We start from the raw sequence: 22,073 nt of genomic DNA, 5'->3' as shown, positions 1-22,073 counted from the left end.
ACCCATGCTTGATCCTATTCCCCACTCTCCTCCCTGGAAGTAACCACTATTCTGGTTATATTTTATTATTATATACTGCATGGTATGCATCCATAAATAATATATAGTATTGTTTTGAAAAAATTTAAACATACATAAATGATACTCTTTATATCTCCTTTTGCATTGAGCTTTTCACTGTCATTTTATTCTTGAGTTATCCCTATTGAATATATGAATATAGTCTCATCTATTGCTGTATCCATTTTATAAATATGCCATACATTATTCATGGGTGGGATTTAGGCTGTTTCCAATTGTTGGCTTTTATAGGGATTCAGGGTGTCATATATGTCAGTTGTTGGCTTTTATAAACAATGTTACAATGAATATCTTCAGCAAAACAGGATTCTCCTCAAGTGGCTTGTGCATCCTCCGACTGTAGTACGATCCCATTGTGCTTAGGACACTGATACGCAAAGTAAGGGATTTAAAGAAATACTTGCTGAATGAATGAATGAATGGTGTAGCACACAACTGGGGTTGATGGCCCTGTTCCTTTTCAATGGGCTTGGCGCCTGAGCCCCCATTTCCTTCTTTGACAGCGCTGGTCCTTCTCTAGCGCACTCCTCCAGCTGGCCCGGGAGTGTGTGTAAGTGTCGGGGCGTGGGGGCGACACTTCTCTCACGGGAAGGGGTCTCTCGCTCCCGGCAAGTTCACGGTCTCTGCAACTCTAGAGTCTGAAGTTCAGGGTCCTATCACCCACCTCCTTCGACAGAGGCCCAGCCCAGCGAGGCAGTCCAGCGCCGACTGAGTTAAGGCGCGTCGAGATCAGACGCGGGCTGGAGAAGGCTTGGAGGGGCAGTCGGAGGACTCGTAGTAGATCCCTCCGCGCGCAGCTCGGGCCGGCGCTTCTTCCTGCGGGAAACCCCTGGGTGCCGAAGGCGGCGGGGCCCGGCCGTGGCGACAGGGGGGCGGGGTTTGCGGTGGGAGGAGGCGGCTGAGGCGGAAGGACACACGAGGCTGCTTCGCTGCACAGCCGAGAAAGTTTCAGCCAAACTTCGGGCGGCGGCTGAGGCGGCGGCCCGGGAGCGGCAGACTTGGGGTGCGGGCAGTGGGGACACTTACGCCTGAGCTTCGGGGCACAGCTCGAGGCCGTGAGCCGCAGAAGCAGGAGGAGGAAAGAAGAGAGTGGGGGATCCTCTGTGGGGACCCCCTCCTCATGTGGATCTGCGCAGGCGGAGGCGGCGGAGGAGGCGACCGAGAAGATGCCCGCCCTGCGCCCCGCTCCGCTGTGGGCACTGCTGGCGCTCTGGCTGTGCCGCGCGGCCCCCGCGCGTGGTGAGTATGGGGCCGAGGTGTGCTGTCCCCTGTCCCGGGGCCCGCGTACCGCCACCGCGGCCCGACCGGCCACCTGGGGCGATCATCCCCCCCCCCCCTTCCGTCCTCCACTCTGCGAGGAGGCCGGGCTCGAGTGAGGCCACTCGGTTCCCCAAAGTTTGGACACAGTCAGGGCCTCCTTCCCCGCACTCCCTGCCGCCTCCTACGCTCCGCGACCGGTGGCCCCACACACGCCTCCTCGGCTGAAGGGGGGTGGGGCGGGCCGCGAGCCTCAGAAACTCGCTTTCCCAGGCGCTTGAGTTCAGGGAGTTGGGCTGTTTTGCCCTTTGATTCCGCGTTTCCTGGGGTCGAGGGAGAGAGCCGAGTGCCGGTTGCGCGAGACGAACCCTCGCCGGCCGGGGACCGCAGATGGGCTGAGCAAAGGAATGCCAGATTCTGGCGTGGAGGGAGCGGGGGCAGGGCCTCCGAGCTCTCAACGGCTTGTACCTCCGCTGCCAGACTTAGCTCTGGCGGAGGGAGGCACGCAGTCCGGGTGGGTGGGTTTGGTTTGGATGGGGACAGGGTTTCGTGGTGCGCCAGAGTCCTGACACTCCGAATCCCTGCGCCCGATGAATCCGGTGTGTTTTGCTCGGGGACTTTGAAAGGTGGAGGCAGGAGCAGTAGGCAAACTGGTGTGGCTGCATGCTGAGCCACATGATTTAAAAATCTCGACTGCTGTTATTCTTTCCAAGGCGCTGAGCTCGGGCGCTGTTTCAGACTCTGTGTCCAGCCCCAGGAATGTGGTGTGACGATCACCAACTCCTCCAACCTGGCAGCGGCATTTGCTGCTCTTTTGGCATGGTTGGGGGTGGGGCAGGGGCGGGTGAGGAAAAGTGGATACGTTAATTCAAAGTGCTTCCTTGGAAAGCCTCTTTATGGTTGGATATGAGCAGCAGTCTTTCCGAACACGGTTGGACCGAGGAAAGGGAAATCGAATCACGTCTTATCCATCCCACCCATAGTCTTAGATTCCGATTTTCTTCAGACTGTTTAGTAGAAACAGCTTGGGTTTTGGAGCCCTCTGTAATCCTGGGTTCAAATCCAGCTCTGCCACCAACCAAATGGGAATGAAATTACCCAGCTAATAGGGTTAATTAAGAGAATGTATATTAAACCCATGGCATATAAGGTATTCAGAAAGTACTTTCAGGACAGGGCTGTGTTTTATTTTTAATGAACTCTGCTTCCAGTGGGTTGGTAGCTTATGCATGTTTGTTAAACTGAGATTTCTTCTTTTCCTAGCCTAATCCGAGGAAAGTTTATACCTTTACCAAAAAAAACCTGGTACATGAGCTATGTCTTTTTGCAAAGAAAAGGTTAAAAAGATGATGAGCTTCAGAAAAATTTGCTCTTTGTTCATTGTTAACAGAGAGTTGGCATGCCAATCACAGATGTTTAAAAGAGAACACATTTTTTGTTTGTTTGTTTTAATCTTTTTATCACAGTACTGAGTTTTTATCACCAACCAGGTACTTCTTGGAAAGCTCTAATTCCATGCACCACTATGTCCCTAAGGATTTCAGAAGTGAACCAGGAGGCTGTGTGGTGATGAACCAGAAATCATTGTTTCAGAAGCATTTAACGAAATAGGATGGCATTTTTGCCTTTCCTTTTTCTTTTGAGTAAAAGCTTGACTGTAAGTGTAGATTTATGATAAAAAGGACTATAAACAATGGGCTAGTCTGAGAATTAAAATCCTTGGTTTCTACCATTAACTTGGTTTAGTAAATAACTTAATCTTCGTGGTAGGTACTCTCCTCATTTATGAAAAGAACTGAAGAAATAATCTTAGAGAGTTGGAGGGAATAATAAATAAGACTGCAAAGCAATTTTCAAAATTAAGTGTTAAATGGTGAGATTGATGTCAGAAATTGAATTACTTTGACACATAAGGCTTTTCTCATTCTAGGACCTCAGTACATAGAATGATACCCTCTTTTATACTTTGGTACTGATGACGTAGTGCTATTACCAGCAAGCTTTAAGGTGGACAAGTTGAATGTTAGTTACTTCAAAGGACTAGATATGGATATGTTGATTTTTAGACAGGTGTTCTTCAGATGCTAATCTACTGCAATAAAATATTTAAAAACATGTTTTTTGGTATAAATCTTAAATCTTTTCAGAGTCTAGTAGTGAAGGCTTCTTGAATCTTCTTGATCTGTTATCATTGTGTTTTTGTCAAGGTACCAATTATAATACATTCTTCCCAATTTTTGAATGTTCCTGTATTTGGGATTGTGGCCAGTTGTTAATTTAAATATCATTGAGTTCCCAAGGCAAGAAGGAGTCAACCCATCTGTCTGATTGTCTAAACAGCTATCCAAGACCACCTCTTGCTCCTTGTTTTCTTTTGCTTTGTAATGGGAAGTGATTCCCTGGTTTTAAAGCCTGCTAGATAATTTCTCAGCTGAATTCTTCTCTTGCTTTTAAAAAAATAAATCACAAAGAGCAATTTTTTTTTTCTTTCAGTTGAGGATGAAGTTTATCCTAACACTATTTTTCTTTTTTCTTTCTTTCTTTTGGTTCTTTCTATATTATTATTCTTTGGCAGGGACAGGGTGAGAGTGGTAGAGGGAGGAGGAAGGAGAGTGATTATCTCTTGTCTTTCTTTTCTTTTTCTGATGTTTTGATTTTTAAAAATATTTGCCCACATCTCCTTGTCATCCCACTGTGCTATTCCCACTCTACTGTCTCTTCCATGGGCTTCCTGTGGTATAGAGGAGTAAACGTTTCGTTTACCTGAATTGTATTTGCTGACTTCAGGACCTTTAGAAAATGTTGAAATTCAGTGGGATATGCTTGGATGCTTCAGAGCAGCCTTACAATACATTTTAAAAATATCACACCCGCAGAAATTCTATTTTGCCCACAAAATTTGCATTGATCTAGTTCCCACTCTGATGCCATTCCTGGTGGTTCTTCTCCTTACCCCATCCCCTATGATAGAAGGAGGCTCCATGTCCTGGCTGCATCAAAATCAGACTCAACACCCAGGGATTCTGATACAGCAGGTCTGAGAACCTGTGTTTTTCAAGGTTTTCGGTAACTTGTTGGAACCCACTGATAGTTCATTATTCTGCCTTGAAGTGTATATAGTGTGTCTATGGGGGTCTTTCCTTCTTAATTTTAGTAATTTCCAGAATTAATCTAACCTTAGCTATACCAGTGTTTTAACCCTCTATCAAAGATTTTTAAAATTGCTAAATAAAATCTGTTAGGTATAATGCCATTTCTTCTTGTTCATCTGGACACAATGGGTCTCCATTGTCGCTTTAGAAGGGCTTCATGTATTTGAAAGATATATTATAAATCCTCTCCCAGATCCCTTTCTTTTCTGTTGTCCTTTTTTCTTCAAGCTTCATTCATATATATAATTTTGGACTCCCTTTATTTATCCTTAGTGCTTTTTTGAGTAAAAAATCCTAAGCCATGATTTGAATGAAAATATAGTAAGAGATTTTACATTTTACTTATATTATGTTTCCATTTGTTATTTAAGTGCTTGCTTTCTTGACATTTCTGTCTGGATGCCACAAGTTGAATGTTTCATTTTCCTCTTCTTTCCCTTTTTTGCAAATGACTTGAAACCAAAAGGTTTATTTTCTTCTACTCTGCTGTTTTTATTGGTTTACCATATGTATAATACTTTGGAAAGATCACTGGACTAGGAGCCAGAAGACCAGTGTTCTCCTCCAGGTCTATATTTAATTAGTATTGTAATCTTGTGAGAGGGATTTTGGTCCTCCATTTGCTCACATATGTTGTCCATAGTCACTGAGCCAGTTAGAGTTGAGACTAGAATCTCTTCTTTGGTCCTCAGTCCAGTACTTCCTCCACTCTCCACACCACTTCTATCTTTTGTACAAATGAGCTCATGTACACGAAAACACTTAGAACATCCTCAAGTGCTTATTGTTAGTGTGTACTTCTTGAGGAAGAGAATTGTGTTTTTTCATTTATGCATTTTTTTCCTAATGCCCTTTCCCTGTACCTGGCACAGTGCCTTGGCATCTAATAGACATTCAATAAATGTTCGTACAATTGAACAATTACTTATAGTCATTTTCTTATTCTAGATTACTATGGTAATCCAAGACAGGTTTTTTTTTTTTTTTATAGTATTTTCAAGAGTCATTGCTTACCTTGCATTTGGGGAAAAACCAAACTTTTCCCTTCCCCAGATGTTTTATTTAAACTTGCCATTTTGAAATTAAGTGTGTGTGTGTGTGTGTGTGTGTGTGTGTGTGGTTTCTTCTCTTTTTTTTCTGATCACTTCTGCAAATCATAAAGGTCACTTTGACTTTGGAATTTAACCTCAAAGGCGCTGTCATCCACCCCCTGCCTCTCACTTGAGCTGTTTCTACTGTTTCCTGTATTACTATATTACTAGGTCAGCAATTTCTGTTATTTTGTTCAGAGTTGCCACACTTTATTGTAATTTGGTCATTTGGGGGATTATTGGAATGGTATTTTTTAAAATTAGAGTTAACTAAGTTAATGTTTGTTTTGATGATTTTTTGAGGTTTTAAAAAATTTTTATTATGAGCTTGATATCACAAACTAGTATTAGACTAAGAGAATATATACATTTAGTAAAGTTTTTTTTTTCCCTACCAAGAAAGTTCCCTAAAAGCCACTACCACAAACAAAACTCCAAAGATGAGATGTGATAAGGAGAACCTTGAGAGAACCATATAGTGCCTGAGCTATCTCTGCAACAAGGTTTACTCCTTGAGGGGAGGTACTACATCATACATATCCCTTCTCTGGTTGATAAAACTTGTTTGGCATATGCCCAGCATGTAGAGTCATCCAAGCAATAGGTCGGCTTTGTTATAGCACCTGTGACTCCTGCTCTGTCCTCCCCACATTTGGGACATTTTAGAGGAGAGGCCCATGGTGAGTGTGTCTTTATGCTCCTTTCTCCTTTGAAAAGAAAAGATCAGTTGGAAAGATGACCCTACCTATAGACTTTTATACTATCTCTTTATTAATTAATGGGTAGCTGAAATTTTCCTCTTTGTTGACTTATGTGTTGGCAGAAACTTTAAAATCCATCTAGTCCTTCTATCCTTTCCATGTTGGATCTGCTCCTCTTACAACATCCTTGTCAAGAGGTGGCCTACCTCTTGTGGTAGCTTCCTGCCTTTGGAGGCAGCTTAGTTCATCTCTGGACAACTCTGATTTTTAGAAAGATTTTCTTATATTCATTTGCAGTCTGTCTCCATATGACTTGTGCCCCTTGGCATCTTCTCAGGAATTTGCCCTATAGAGTCCCGAGTCCTGCGTGAGTAACAAGGATCCAAAGGAGTACTCTTCACTGAATTGATACCTTCCCCTCCATAAAAAGAGTTAGACCTAGTGAGGGGTGTGAAGATGATTCCATCTGGGGTGTTTTCCTGGAAATTCTGATTCAGTGGGTCTGAAATAATGTCTGGGAATTTGTATATTTAAGAAATAGACAGTTAATTTATATATTAGGGAACTTTGGAATCATTGCAGAGTGAATGCAGAGAAACCAAGGATTTTTTTGGTTTATATTTGTTTGTTTGTTCTTTTATAGTACTAGAGGTAGGTTGCTTTGCCTGGGTCTTGTAGTCATTTTCTACCCTTGGAAATGCTTGCTTCTTGCTAAATGCCTAGCTTGCTGGCGAAGTTGCTCTGGTTTCCCCAGAAGGCCAGTAAAGTTGTTTTGTCTTAAAAATAAAAATCTACAAACTATTCAGAATCTTAGGGCTGCTGTGTATGTGTTGTATATGAATTTGGTGAAAGCCTTCTTATCCCTTCATCAGAATGTTACCAGAGATGCCAGAATACATAGGTGTTCATTGGTTTTTTTTTGTGTCCACTATGGAATTCTGTCCTACTCCTTGTGATGACACTGCCTTTGAAGATGTCTCCTTTTTCACCTGTGAACACATACCTGGTATCAGGGATTTCCCTCAAATGTGTTAGTGCAAAGAGATAAAGCCCACTCCTTTCATGCAGTCCTGCCTTCAGGCTGTCTGGGCTGCTGCGGCAAATGGAATAAGGACGGGAGAATAAAGAAGAAATCAAGGGTCTCTTGAGCAGAACAGAGCATTCTGTAAGAAGGGGCCCAGGAGTGCTCCTCTGACAAAGACACTGTCCTTTATAGGATCTAGTAAGTGACTTCAGATCTGAAACGATCAACTCAGGGCCTGTGGATGGACAAACTGCAGTTTTCATTTATAGTGGTAGATTTGCTGTAGATCTGTGCTTTCGTCCTTTCCTTTTTGTGACAGATACTAGTTGTGTGGCAGAAAATATGTTGTGACCTTAAAAAGAAGAGTAAAGCCAAGAAGAGGGGTTGATAAAAGCCGGAGCTTGGAGTGTGAGAAGTGAGATAATTATTGCATTTATTTATATGTGTAAATATGTAAGCTTCCATATAAGACTCTGGTAGGAGCTCTAGCTCTTGGCTCTGAGATTTATTATCTTTGTAGTTCTTCTGTCCCAGTGATGTGTCAGGGAGGATTGTGGTGTGTGTTATCCTTAATTTGTGTGTTTCTTCATGTGGTAGGGAGTACAGGGTATTCTGCTTTTGTAGATGTGTGGGAATCTTTTGACCAAGCAGAAGATAGGGCCCTGCCTCCAAGGAGCTGACATCATTGTGGAGATAAAGCAGATGAGCACACAATTAGGAATATGAAATACAAGTCATTTAAGTCACTTATCTACAGTGTCAGAAAACAGTTTCCTGCATTTGGGGTGACTAAGAGCTGTAGGGTCTAGGGGAGTAAGCTGCAAGTTTACTAGGGAATAGTGACTCTTGCTAGGCTTGTCTGCAATTCGCCCCTTCCTCTTTTGTAACTTAGAAGTATCAAAACTTAACTTGAGGAACAGATAAAGACCCCTTTGTCTGGCGGGGGTCTGAATGTAAATTTGGCATATGTTGTGGTATCTATTATGTCTGTCAGTAGGTTTGTGGCAAGAGAGAGGGCTGGTCTTAGTCCTGGGTGCCAGGCCTGATCTAGAACAAGTTAAGGTGGAGATATCTTCTTTGGAAGATCTAGTTCTCAGTGGCAGTAGCTGAAGGAACTTCTTGTCATGGCCAGGCAATGACTGAGGTACAGTATGGACACACCCAGAGCTGCTGCCTCAGGTGGCATTGATTAATCATACTAACATCTCCCTCACCCACTGTGCTTGTCTTGGCAAAACCCTGTTCTACCAGCTCTTCAAAGTTTGTGTTTTACTAGATATGATTGAGCAAAGTCTTGGGGGGTCATTTTACTGTCCTTTGCCACTCTTGAACTGCTGGTCAGTTACATTGGTCCAACTCTGGTGTCCTTGGACTTTGGCCATTAAGTGAGGGGCCGTGGTCTTTTTTCCCATTGGACTGAAGCACCTTCCCCAGAGGCCTGCCTGAGGCAGTTTCTAGTCTTCAAGTCAGTTCCTTTCAGAATATTGGCACCTGGGCAGTGACTCTGATTCTTTGAATACGTCAGCCAAACTTCATGCCAAAATGGACTCAAAGCTTCACAAAGACAGGTTGGATCTATGGGTGTTGCAGAACCTGTTTCTGGATTAAGAGTAGCTCCCCCACCCTTATATATATTTAATCATATGAAGAAAGCATGTGTGTATTTTATGAAGTAAGGAAAACATGACGATAATATTTTGATTGGAGTTGGATATCGTCTCCTCCATAATATGTTGTCTTTTAACAAATAGCATTGCTTTAAAATACAATTTTGCTTGCTGAATAAAATGTTGTACAAGAAGATGTGGTTACATTCTGAAGTACACTGCCTTGTTCAGAGACAGGTACATTTTTAAATTGTTTGCTTCTTTTTCATATCTTTTTACTCTCATCTGTCTTGTGAGGAGATTCTGGAAAGTTTTTAAGCCTTGAAGATTAAATAGTGTATTTTAACTGACCCTAGGAGGCACAGGTTGCTATGCTGGCATATTTATCCAACATTTAAATTAGATAATTGAATAGTGCTTACTCACTAATATCTTCTGTTGAGTCTCTGAATATGAATAGTCAGAAAACTAGACAGTGCTAATGTGTTAACTTCTCTAAATGGTAATTGTAGTGAGCTGCAAAGAAACTTGTTTAATTCTCTGCTTTCACATGCTTTCGTCCAGAAAGTGTTGAGACTTGTTGAAGTTTGAGGATGTGTATATTTTGATTATGATTTTTATTGTGTTTTTGTTTGTCATGAACATGCCTTTATTTATTTGCTAGATCTTCTTTAATTGGAAATGTTAAGGACATTTACTTTATTACAACATTTGAAACACTTTCTAATCTTTATGAGGATTATTAGAGGAAGGATATATCTTGTGAATCATTCAAGTCCTTGGTCCTGTGTTACTATTTAAAGTAAGTGACAATGTTTCATGACTCCTGTGACATATACTTCCTAAGAGACTTAAGGAAAATGGTTGTACCTAAAAACAAACATTGTAATATTTTAAGGTAGGTTTACATAGTAGTAATTATTCCTCATGTTTATACATAATTTAACTTATGTTTATATTTTTTTAATTTTCTCTGGCATCCTTACAAGATTTTTTTTGGAGGAGGAGGTTACTTAAAAAGTAGTTAAGGATGTTGAAAAATCTAAAAGAGTGTGAGAAAAATAGTCACAATCATCCCACTCAGTATTTTGGTGTACATCTTTTTTTTCCCCCCTACCTGTAGTTTTAAAATGTTTTGATTCATAATATATATACACACAATTTTCTGTGCTGCCTTTCTTTGATGGTTATAAATATTTCTCAATTTTTAAGCATTTTTTCATAAATTGAACTTTATTGGCTAAGTACTATTCTTTTAAAAATATTCTTGTTTTCTGAGCTGAAGTCAAGAGTCGGATGCTTAACTGACTGGGCCACCCAGATGTCCCACTAATATTCTTATTAATTGGGTTACTATGTTTTGACCATTCCTTGGTTTGGTTGCATATTTAGTTGGTTCCATTTTTTTCCTATATAAATGATACTCATCTTCATACAGAAATAGATTTGCAGAAGAAAAATTGCTATGCCAAAGAGAGTGATTTAAAGGAATTAGGAAACAGAATTTAAAAACAAACAGGAAAACATAGAAGAAAATTAAAATCTCTAATAATTCCATCACCTCCAGCCAAAACTCACAATTAATATATTGGTACATTGTAGACAGGTTCCCCCCCCCCCTGTCTATTATTGCAGTTGGGAGATTAGCATATGTATAGTTTTATCATCTGCTTCTGCGCTACTTAAAATACTGTGAACGTTTTCTTATATGTATATTTTTTTTCTTTAATGATATTAAAGGCTGCATACTGTTCTATCTTAAGGATGAGATATATATATATATAATTTAAACTGAAATCAATTATTAGTTTGTAATGTTTTCATAATTATAAATAATGCTATAATGAAATTCTTACATATAAATCTTGGTAGGAATATTTATTTTGGTAACACTAAGCTCTCAGAAGTCAACTTATTGTATCAGAGTATGAACCTTTTTGTGTCTTTGATACACACTGCCAAATTCCCTTCCATATAGTTGGACCAAGCTGTAGTTCATTAGCAGAATATGAAACTGCCAATGTTGCCAGCTATGTTCAACACTGATTTTTGTTTTTAAAACTTAATCAATTTGATAAGTGGTAGATGCTTCCTCACCTTAATTTGCCTCCCTGATTACACAGTGATATTGAATGGTTTTTCATATGGTCAGTGGCCACTTACTTACTTATTTTGGTAATCTGTGTCTTTTACCCCTTGAGATACTTGTTTTTTTGTTACTGATTTATATTAAGGCTATGAGTCCTTTGTCTTAAATGTGTTGCAACATTTCAGATTGCTACTAATATATGTATTTTTTTCTTCCAAATATTTATTTAAGTTCGAGTTAGTTAACATATAGTGTAATATTGGTTTCAGGAGTGGAATTTAGTGATTCATCGCTTACATATATAACACCCAGTGCTCATCGTAACAAATGCCCTCCTTAATACCCATTGCTACCAATACTGATATTGAAAACTGTTTATTTTTTATTTATTTTATTTAAATTTAATTTTAAATTTTTACATTATTTTATTTATTTATTATTTATATTTTATTTTTATTTTTTAATCCTTTGACATAATGAGCTTGGTCAGTTTTCTTTTTATTTGTTAACTGGTATTTTCTTTAGCTAATTTAAAGTTCTTATCTGTATCATAAAACAACAGGCTGTCTGTTGTATATGCTCAGGAAATGCACATTTAACCTTTTATAAAAAAAATACTGGAGGAAAACAGTATTTTCTGGAGGTAAATATGTGATTTTTGGTGCGTTGAGGGTAATCTGCTTATGTCCTGTCTTCCTGGATAGCCAAGATTTTTGAAGTATGTAACATCCCTAAAAGGCAGGACTTGTGCTTTACTAAATCTGACAGTTTGACCTAATTGATAATTGTACTGTGGTCTAGCCAGTCAGTTTGGTCAGACAACAGGATGACTAAGATTCCCTCCCCTCTCTCCTCACCAAATTGATTAGTTGTGGGACAGAACTGACTGAATCAACCTGTTGTTTTGGCACCCCATGGACACCACCTGTTTCTTCAATTTCTCCCTCCAGCTTCCCACTGCCCTACTGCAGTGCTGTATGCACGGTGGGTAGGAGATCAGTGTTGTTGCTGAAGAATGTTGCAATAAAGAAGAGTAGACTGCTTGTTTTTCAAGCTTGTATGTTCTTAAGGTACCCTGCTGCTTTTGACATTAAGAGCTCCAGCTGAACTGTTGTATGTGGAAGCCCTGCAGGTCTTAAGTGTTTGATTCAGAGTAATTTCAGGCAATATGAATGCTTTCTTAAGTATCACTGGAATTTACTGGGCTGGTCGTTTGCCAGCTATTGCCATATTTAGTATGAAAAGACCTGGGGAACAAGGACATTTCTGACCAACCAAAGAAGGAAAGCTTTCTGAAGAGGATTGTGACTCTTTTTGTTTTGTTTTTTAGGTGTGGTTAAGAAAATGCCAGTTAAGAGATTCAATTTGTGTCCACTGGTCTTTGTTTCTATGCCCCATCCAATTTCTACCTATAAAATTAGTTTATGGGTAGGAAGAGAGATTTGATAGTGAAGCTCTTTCTTACCCTGAACTCTACTGTTTCTGGGAGGAAATTAGAGAATTCTTTTGCCTAGACTGTGCATTGAGAGGCTTACTCAGTAGAGGAAGCTGCTGACTAAAAAACAGGTTGATGGGTGCTTATTCTCATCTCTTCTTGAAGGCTTATTCATTTTCTGCTCTGTCATGATCTGAATTTATTTTGGCCCAGTCATTTTCTCCATCCTTCTTTTGGAACCATCAGCCTTCCCTCTATGGCTTAAAATTTCTCTGCCTGTTTTTCCATTTTAAAGATGAAGATAGTATTTGGATCAGTCAATATAACTAACACAAAACTTATTTGCTTAAAGTAAAACAACCCCAACATTTACATAGCTATGTAGAGTTTACAGAACCCTCTTATGTAATTGCCTCCTTTATTCTTCATGAAACCTTGGTGGAAACTGAGCCTCAGAGGAGTTACTGGCTTGTATACATACCATTGCTTAGCTCTAGATAATAAGTGACAGAGCTGGGACTAAAACTGTGGTTTGACTTTTTAAACCTCAGCTTTTTTTTTTTTTTTTTAACATTTTGTTGAATTCTAACTATGTGTCTGTCATTTTGCTAGGGCTTTACATATATTTCCTCATTTAATTCATGTGGCTGTCCTTTGGGTAGACAGTATATAACTGTTCTACAGATAAGGAATTTGGCACTTAGATTCATAGCTTTGGGTGTTGGGGTGAATAATGTGGTTAATGAAGAATGGAGCCGGGATTCAAACCTCTGGCTCCAGAGCCTCTTCAGTCAACCATGGCGCTGTATGTACCTTTCTACAGTTATACCTCACAACTGCTCTACAAGATGGGGAGTAGATTAAGTGGGGAAACTGAGGCTTATAACATGTCCAGGATAATGCAGCTAATTAAGTGGCAGAGTTGGGATTTAAAGCTATGTCTGTCTGTCTCAGCAGTCCTTACTCATTCCAGTGTACTAAAATGCACGTTTTTATGATATCAATTCATTAGACTGGTAGTTCTTTGAATATAGAGGTCAGCTACTAGGAATCCTTTGTAGTTTCTGAATAAAAAAGAAATGGATAGACATTAGTTGACTGATGGCCCTTGATTTCCTTAGTTGATTTCAATCACCAGGACAAACAGATTGAATTTGGGCTGAGAGGAGGGAGTTTTCATTAAGGATGAGTCTTTAAGCCAAAATGGGGCACGCTGTGAGATCTTCAGAGGGCTGCTGTCAGGAGCAATGGCCTGACTCCCAAGGTCCCTGCCTGGGGACATTCCTGGCTATGTTTCTGGAGACTTCCTTGAGAGGGAATTGTCCCCTTATGGGGAGAGAAGGTGGGTATATGTTGAAGTCTGGCTCTGAACATACTAGCCCTGTGTCCTTAGACAAGTTTCTTAAGCACTCTATGCCTCAAATTCATTATTAATAAAATGAAGATTATAGCAGCATGTAATTATTAGGGTCGTTATGAGGATTAAATAAATTAATAAGTGTATAATGTGATAATAATTCATAGTACAATGTCTGGCAAATAGTATAGTAAATAGTAGTTATTGTTGGTGGTGTTATTTTATGTTACAATATGGTTTCACTTTAATTAAAATTGGATGAGTGATTTGGACCCTTGGTGAGGAATAGGAGCTTTTTCAACTTTGCAGCATGTATTGTTCACTGGTTTTCAGTGACCACATAAATATTTAAGGGTATTGTATTTGAGTCTCTTTCTTTAATGGGGTGTACTTGCCACTTGGAGAAATTTTGTCTATTACACAAATTTCACTGATAGATATTAATTCATTTTCCCATTGTTTATTAATCAGGCATTTGTGGTTGGATGTTATGCTTACTACAGAAATGGTGATTTTTCTGAGTTGTATCTTTAAGGATAATATCAGATCCAACTCAACTATTCCCCAATTTCATACAATATGGCAAACATCATTACATGCCATTCTGTGTCACCATGTGGAATACTAGTCTAAACCCAAAATATTTAATTTTTAATTAGCCTTATAGCACTTAATGGACTATCTCTGTTGGGCATTTTGAAATAATAAAAATATCCTATGGTCTGTTGTTACGCTTTTAGGGATTCCTGGAGATTTGGGGATCTCAGGTGGAGGGTTACCCAGCTAGTCCATCCTTGTTTTACAGATGCAGAAACTAAAGCCCAAAGAAGTTACTTGCCAAAGAACCCAGAGCTAGGTCGAGGTTGGGGCCCAATCCAAGCTCTTGTTTTCTAGTGCTCTTTCCTCTGCATTCATTACTCAGATGATCTGTCAGTATGTCGACCATCTTTTATTTCTTTTTTTTTTTTAGATCCTAAAAGGAGTGGAAGAGTGGGGGAGGGGAGAGTTGTGCATATTGAAAATGTCAGTGACAGCAGAGAAAATATTTGACTGTGAGCCCTGCCTGTCCCCCTTTGAATTTCTCTGTAGTGGTTAAGACAAGCCAGCGGGGCTGGTGTCATTAGTGATTCAGTATTGGATTAGCCAGGACTGGTGGAGTTACTTTCTCAGAAAAGGGTTTCGTATTTTAACATTTGTTTCCCATGACAGTTTGCTTATTCTCAAGTTTTGGCAGCCTTGAGCAAATGGTTGTCAGGTTTTTGTTTTGTTTTGTTTTAAGACAAAACTCCAATTTTATTTTGCTGATTTAGTAAACTGTCTTCTACCTACCACTCCCTTTTGCTCCCTCTATAATTATTTCTAAGACTTTGTTTTTCAATTGTGGGAGTACTATGAAAGGTTTTCTTTTATAGTCTGAGATATTTATAATTATGTGTAAGCACAGTGTTTACAGAAAATGTAAGTGGTGCATATGGTAACTCAAATCCTCTTAAAACACTTAAAATATTTTCCAATAATTTAAATCTTTCCAAAAAAGCAGCTGAAACCACTTATGGTAAAAGAGAGGAGGTGTATACTAAGGATAGCAGCATTTGGATGTAATTAATATCAGATAAAAGTGAATGTCACTTTAGAGGAATTGGGAGTATATGAATGAAAGCAGACCGAGGCATGCTTCCTTATTAATAAAGTGAACAAAACAAGACAAAAATCTCCGTCCTTATGGAGCTTATATGCAGTAACCATAGCTTTTCTATACCGAGGGCTTACTATGTGACAGATGCTTGACTGTACTTGGTAAAAGTACTTCACCTGTTTCCTTTGGTCCTTACAGTAGGTGTTTGATTCCTATTTACTGAAAGATTAAAGAGTGGTCATCTAGGCCACTCAGCTGACCATTGGTATAGGCCAACAATTGGAACCCCTCTTGCCCAACTCTAGAGCTCACACACTTACCCATTATAAATAATGTTCTTGTCCGTTTGGTGGAATCCTGTAGTCACAGATAATGTAACGTTGGATTTAATAATATTTTGTATACCAAACTGACTTAAGTTTTCCACTTCTTAACACCTTACCTCTGAATGAACATGTGCATAATATGGGAATTACTTAAACTTCAAAATTCTATTTCAAGGATTTGCAGTCTTTTCCAAATCTTTTTGAAAGTGGGAAGAATGGATTTATGTTTGTCATAATCCAAGGAAAGTTGTTTAGCATTTCTTTCCCTTTTATATCTTGATCCTAAAAGAAATTCTTTAGTAGATTAAGATCAGGAATGAATGGGTAGCTTTTTTTTTTCCTAATAAAAAACATTTTGAAAGATTGAAAATGGCCATCCTGAGTCATATTTGTGCCAGCCTTTTTAGTTACGGATAGCGCTTTTTTGTTTTTCCGATAGCTTTTTCTTGACGGTGTGTATGCACATATATTCTCATTATTTATTTTGAAAGGGATGTAAGAAACCACATAAAACAATTAGAATCCCTAAGCATGTGAATAATGAACATAACCAATTACTGAAACTACCCAGTACTAACCTATCTTGGCCTGGGAAGTGCAGCATTTCTACATACATGATTATAGGAAAAGTATACTCTTTTCTGTGAATGTTCTCCTTATTATAGTATCTCCTTTGTTACTGACAATCAATAGTCATCTGTACTGATAGATGAGAGAATGTGTCTGTCACCAACAGATAATCCCAGATAATCCCATCTGTTTTATTATTTTTTAAATTTTTAAAAAAGATTTTATTTATTTATTTGACAGACAGAGATCATAAGTAGGCAGAGCAGCAGGCAGAGAGAGAGGAGGGAGCAGTCTCCCCACGAGAAGAGAGCCCGATGTGGGACTCGATCCCAGGACCCTGAGACTATGACCCGAGCCGAAGGCAGACGCCTAACGACAGAGCCACCCAGGTGCCCCAATCCCATCTGTTTTAAAATAGAGCCTTACACATGTGTGCTCACACATGTGGGTCTTTCAAGGAGAATGAGAGTTTTTAAGGAGAGTTCATACTGAACTCTCCTTAAGGTTTAGTTGTGTTAGATGCCCATTGAATGGTACAGGGGACAATGCTCAGGGATATTAAGGAAATGAAAGAGATAAATGACAGTAGAGCTTGATTGTTTGTTTTTAATTACTCTTGGCATGACTAAGGTACCCTTTCCCACTACATTTTGATTTTTGCTTTAGCATAGCTGGTGAGTTTTGGAATAGCTAGACCTGGCTCTGATTCTTAGTTAAGAATATTGGGCAAGCCACTTAACTTCTCTAAGTCTCAGTTCTCTTATCTCTGTAGCAGGGATAATAGTAGTACCTAACTTGCAGGATTATTTGCAGATATTAGAAACAACATTTTAACTGCATGGTTCTAGGCACAAAATAGACATTCAAGTTGAAGGGAGGGCACCCACAATTTAAAACTTCATTAACCTCATGATAATTCCTCCCTTTAGAAGATAGTCTGGAAATACTTGTCTCTTACCCTTCTCGTTTCAGTTTCTTTCAAGGATTCCCTTTAGACTCTGCTTCATTGCCAAGGCAAGAGCAGACTAAAGCACTATTATCTGGTAATTTCAAATTTGTAAATTAACCGTGTGTGAATTAGAAAAGCCCTTCTAACCGTTTGTCTGCCCAAGTTTGCAGCATCTTGCACCTGTCACCTCAGAAACAGCTGATTCATAGAAAAAAGTTATTTAGTATTTCAAATTAAAGCCAGAGATCTCTTTTAATAAGAGGATCTACTTGGTTGGTTTACTTGTTTCCATCTTTCACCCCTGAGTCTTAATGGAAATCAGGTTTGAAATGTTAGAAGCGGTTGGTTTTCAGCATTGGGAAAGCTTATCTAATCAGGCATGTGAAGTGGCCTATGTTGGATTTCTGTGCCAGGAAGGCTAGCGGAGGTTGAGGAGATTATCGCTCTTGCTTATAATTCCTGAGCATTGTCAAGACACTGGGAGAGCAGTAGGGATATTAAAAAAGGAGGTTGAACTTGGTTATACCAGTCCAACATACATCCCACTCCCATTTGGGTTGGTCTCATAACATAGGTGTATGTAAACTAATTTGAATCATGTAATAGTTTGTCGTTTCAGGGCTAGATGGTGAGGATTTCCTGTTTCACAGAATTTTGGATTGGGAATTTTACATTAAATAGTGCTTTCTGGTGTATAGTCACTTTTGTAACATGATATCACTTTAGCTGCAAATAAACTCTTCTAAGGAGGGAAGGTTGGTGACATTATTTTAGTTTTACACATGAGAATAGTAAGTCTCAAATAACTCAAAGGAATTCCTTTAGATCACATGGTGAGTGTACAGCAAAGCTGGGGTTAGAACTCAGGTTCTGATTTCTATGGCAGTTCTTGTTTCATTATACCACACTGCTTCCTGCATAATGTACCTAAATCTGAATTCTGTTCCCCAGGATAGGAAAGGATTATCTTCCTTTCTGTTTGATTAGCTGCGTCAGAGTATGACAGCAGTGAAGCAGAAGTTGAGGGTTCTCTCCCCAGATGACCAGTTAACTTTTCCTAAAGCTATTCTGTGGCTGCAGTCACTAGTTGTTATTGTTTTGTTGTTGTTGTTGTTGTTTTTAAAGATTTTATTTATTTATTTGACAGAGAGAGAGAGAGATCACAAGCCAGGCAGACAGGCAAGCAGAGAGAAAGGGGGAAGCAGAGAGCCTGATGCGGGGCTCGATCCCAGGACCCTGAGATCATGACCTGAGCCGAAGGCAGAGGCTTAAGCCACTGAGCCACCCAGGCGCCCCTAGTTGTTATTGTTTTACCTGGACAGGATGTTGATCCAAAGTGAAATAGACAGGAGAGTGGGGCTCACTCAGCTTAGCCCATCACAGCTTCTGTGTGTTCTGCCAATGGCTCTGTAATGTCATGTTCATTTACATGCATTTCATGTGCTCTGATGTCTATTTCTTAGTATTTTTCTCAGCTGTTTTTAATGTCTCAAGCTTTAGTTCTTCCCGAATGGCCTGAAGTGACTTTCCTGTCCCTTAAAGTTTCCCTAAAATCTCTCAAGAGTGTGCAGCATGGGCTTCTCCTCAATGTAATTTTATTTCATTGCTCTCGTCAATTCTCTCCTTAACTTAAGCAGAATATAAATTGTGAATACAGATGGGTGTGTCAACATTGCACTGTCACATATATAAGTGCACTTTAGCTTTTCTTCTTTCCTTTTAACCAAAATGAGGAAATAGAGAATGTTTTGTTATGGTAGTTTTACACATACACCAACGAGGAAATGCGTAGTTAGCTTCTGTGGGAAATGTAACTGATACATTTCAGGGAACAAAGTGCATGATGGCTAAAATTTTAAGTCTGCCAAATGTTCACAGGGAAGGAAAGAAAAATGATCAAGCTCTCATACTGCACTTCAGTTTAGCCTATTAATTCTAAGGTTAATAATTTATAGGAGCCTCTGCCTTGTTTACACCTGTTATATATGAAAGTATGCTTGCCTTTCCACAGAATCCATTTCACAAGTTGTGCTTTCCATTCAAGGGAGCAATCTCAACAAACAGTGCAGGAGCTTTCCACCCAGTGGCCAACTGGTTGAAGGTTTGATACCTCAGTATCAACAAAATGTCAAATGGACCATTTTGACTCCTTCAGCAATCCATGTAGACATTTGGCCATGCCCTGTGGTCAGCTGAGAGCTTGCTTGATGAAGGCCACTGTCATCTAGCCTCATCAGGGCCGTGAACCTTTCTCACTAGGAAGTCTTTGGCAGTTGTCTATCCTAAGATCTGGGATTTCCCATTCTCCATCATCCCCGAGGAGAGCTTTGATAGTGCTGATAGCAGTGTTGCTCCTGAGATACATAGCTTATTCTAAATGCATATAATTTGTTCATAGGAAGTTGGGAATGGATTACAGTTTTTCTTCATGACAGGTTTAAATTGACAGACTTGTAACATTCACTGAAGTAAAAGAATATTTATGGTTTTGGTAAAGTGTTAAATTTTCAAATTTTCAAATTTGGAATTTGAATTAAACAAACATCCCTACTTTAACTTTGTGTGTGTCTGTCTTTGTCTGTCTTTTGGGAGGAGGAATAGATCTTGGAACTATTAAAAAAATTTTTTTTATAATAGTGCCCATTCTCAGTTGGGAGGGAATAGCTATCCAAATGTTGCTCAGGTCTAGCGAAAAGATTTAGGGAAGTTGTAACGAGTTTAATAACCATTTGTGGAGTGACATAGATCGACACACCCAATTACACAAGACCTGAGTCTGAGAACTGCTGATGTGCAATCATCCCATCAGCATCTGCTCGTCATTATCAACAACAATAATGGCTCAACTGTTTCTTTGGGGCCACATGAAAAGACAGTGTACCCATAGCAAAGGGTAAGTCAGATCTGACAAAAGCATAGCCCTCCCTAATGCTTTGTTCCCAAACTTCTCTTTAAACATATCCTTTCGTGAGGTTTTGAAATATCTCATGTTATTTCTCATTTGTCATTCATTTTCCTCCTTAAATATCATACCTTTCTAGAAAAAAATTTTGCCAAAAACATGAAGGGCCAGTGTATCTGGGTCATTTTTCTAATCCATTTCTTTGTCATTTGAAAGCCTTCATGTCTCTGGCTTCATGCTGCTTTATGTGTACAGAGACATTCAGTATCTTTACTAGTTTACATTTTTGTTACAACTGCTGTCAAACCACTTATGAGTGCTTTCTAATATAAATCATTTTGGTCACTGTAAGTGGGAGGGAAGGAATTGGTTCACAGGAATATATTTGCATGTTGGGAAGATAATATCTAATATGTTTCTAAGCACTTTCAAGTGCATTATATCTTTTATAAGACCATGTGTTCATTTCTGGAGACTGTGACGGAGACCCTCTGGGACCTATTTGAAAGTCACGCTGTCAAGTACCAGGGCTGGCTGGAGAATCAAGGCCAGGTGTTCTTTCTGTTCCTTGGTGTATAACTGGATCATTATTTTATTGGCAGAGTTATGGAACTTTTCGATTTTTAAAAGGTACTTACTTGTCTTTGGGAGGTATGTTAGCACTCCTTTCCAGAGTGGGAAGAAGATAGCTATATTTTCCATCCTATTGATAGGAAATCATTGTGTTATTTCTAAATCTTAGTGTTTCTGAGTCTGATGGCACTGCAGGGCTTCTAAGGTACCTTTGGGAAAATTAAGGTTTTATAGAAATTAGGGAGCTTATCCATGACTTTCTGAAGGAACAGATTCAATTTAGTGGTATGTGTTATTTGATTTACTAACACATTATAAACTTTAATTTTGGAGTTTTCATTACCTTCTTTCTGAAGCATGTGTTTGTGCACAAAATGGATGCTTAACTAGTGCTCATTGATTTCGGCAAGCGGCCAAATGCAAGATGAGTGTTGGTAGAACAGTACCATACAACTTCAGTGCCAGGGTTGCTCTGCAGACTGGCTTTACCTTTTGAGAACAAATGTACATTTTTCAGAAATCACTCCGAGCCTGTGGTCCGGTGTAAGCCCAGGGAATGTGCTTTGGGGTAAGAGAACATGTAAAGGAATAGGTTTTGTATGCCTTCTAAGAATTAGGCTTTGTGCTGAATGTTAAAGTAGTTGTTTCAAAGTTTTTGTTCTGTTTTGTTTTGTCTAGTTTAGGCTCCTGGTGGTGAGCTGAGGAGAAGCAAAAGAGGAGAAGCCATTCTTGGGGATTTCCTTGGAGGTTGTAGCTGGTTCTAAAGAGTTCTGGTTGAACTAGATGAGTAACTCGTTCCTATGACTAATGAACTTTGCAGGAGTCCCTTTGGTTGCACATGTAGCTCTCTGGGATTGCTATAAGGTTCCAAGTCATCACAGTTTGAAATAGTGGTTTTCAAAGTTGAGTGAGTATTTGGAAGGTTTATTAGAACACAGATTCCTGGGCTCAGGGCCTACCCCTGGAGTTTCTGATTCTGTAGGCCTTCAGTGGGACCTGATAATTTGCATTTCTGACAAGTTCCCAGATGCTGCTGCCGCCGCTGTTTTAGAAATTGTACTTTGAGAACCATTGGCTTAGAGGAACATCAGGTTTTTGACTTTTGGGGCAAAGAGAGCTATGCAGGCTTAGCTGGGATCTTTTCAGAGCTCTTCCAGTGCACAGAGGTGAGCTTCCAGATGTATTAATTAATTCATGCAACAAATTTGTGAGTGTCCTGTGCCAGCCACTGTTATAGTTGTTAGGGGATATTCTGAAGAAAGCACACAAAAATTCCTTTGTGGAACTTCAGTGAGCATAGGCTGGGATTTACTTAATATCAGT

The 22,073-nt window shown here is 39.5% G+C and overlaps 1 protein-coding gene across 1 annotated transcript in view; it reads left to right on the top strand.

The window, feature by feature from the left end:
• The first annotated feature begins 1,140 nt into the window (after nucleotides 1-1,140).
• NOTCH2 (notch receptor 2) overlaps nucleotides 1,141-22,073 on the top strand; it is a 169,155-nt gene continuing 148,222 nt past the window's right edge. Inside the window, 2 exon segments of the mRNA XM_044239024.1 lie at nucleotides 1,141-1,258; nucleotides 1,261-1,320. Coding sequence (XP_044094959.1) covers nucleotides 1,202-1,258; nucleotides 1,261-1,320 — 117 coding nt within the window. The 5' untranslated portion in view covers nucleotides 1,141-1,201.

Source organism: Neovison vison, chromosome 2 (genome assembly GCF_020171115.1).
Source record: "Neovison vison isolate M4711 chromosome 2, ASM_NN_V1, whole genome shotgun sequence".
Classification (NCBI taxonomy): Eukaryota; Metazoa; Chordata; class Mammalia; order Carnivora; family Mustelidae; genus Neogale; species Neogale vison.
Note: the sequence above shows the minus strand (reverse complement) of the source record. Positions and strands in the feature narration are given on the sequence as shown.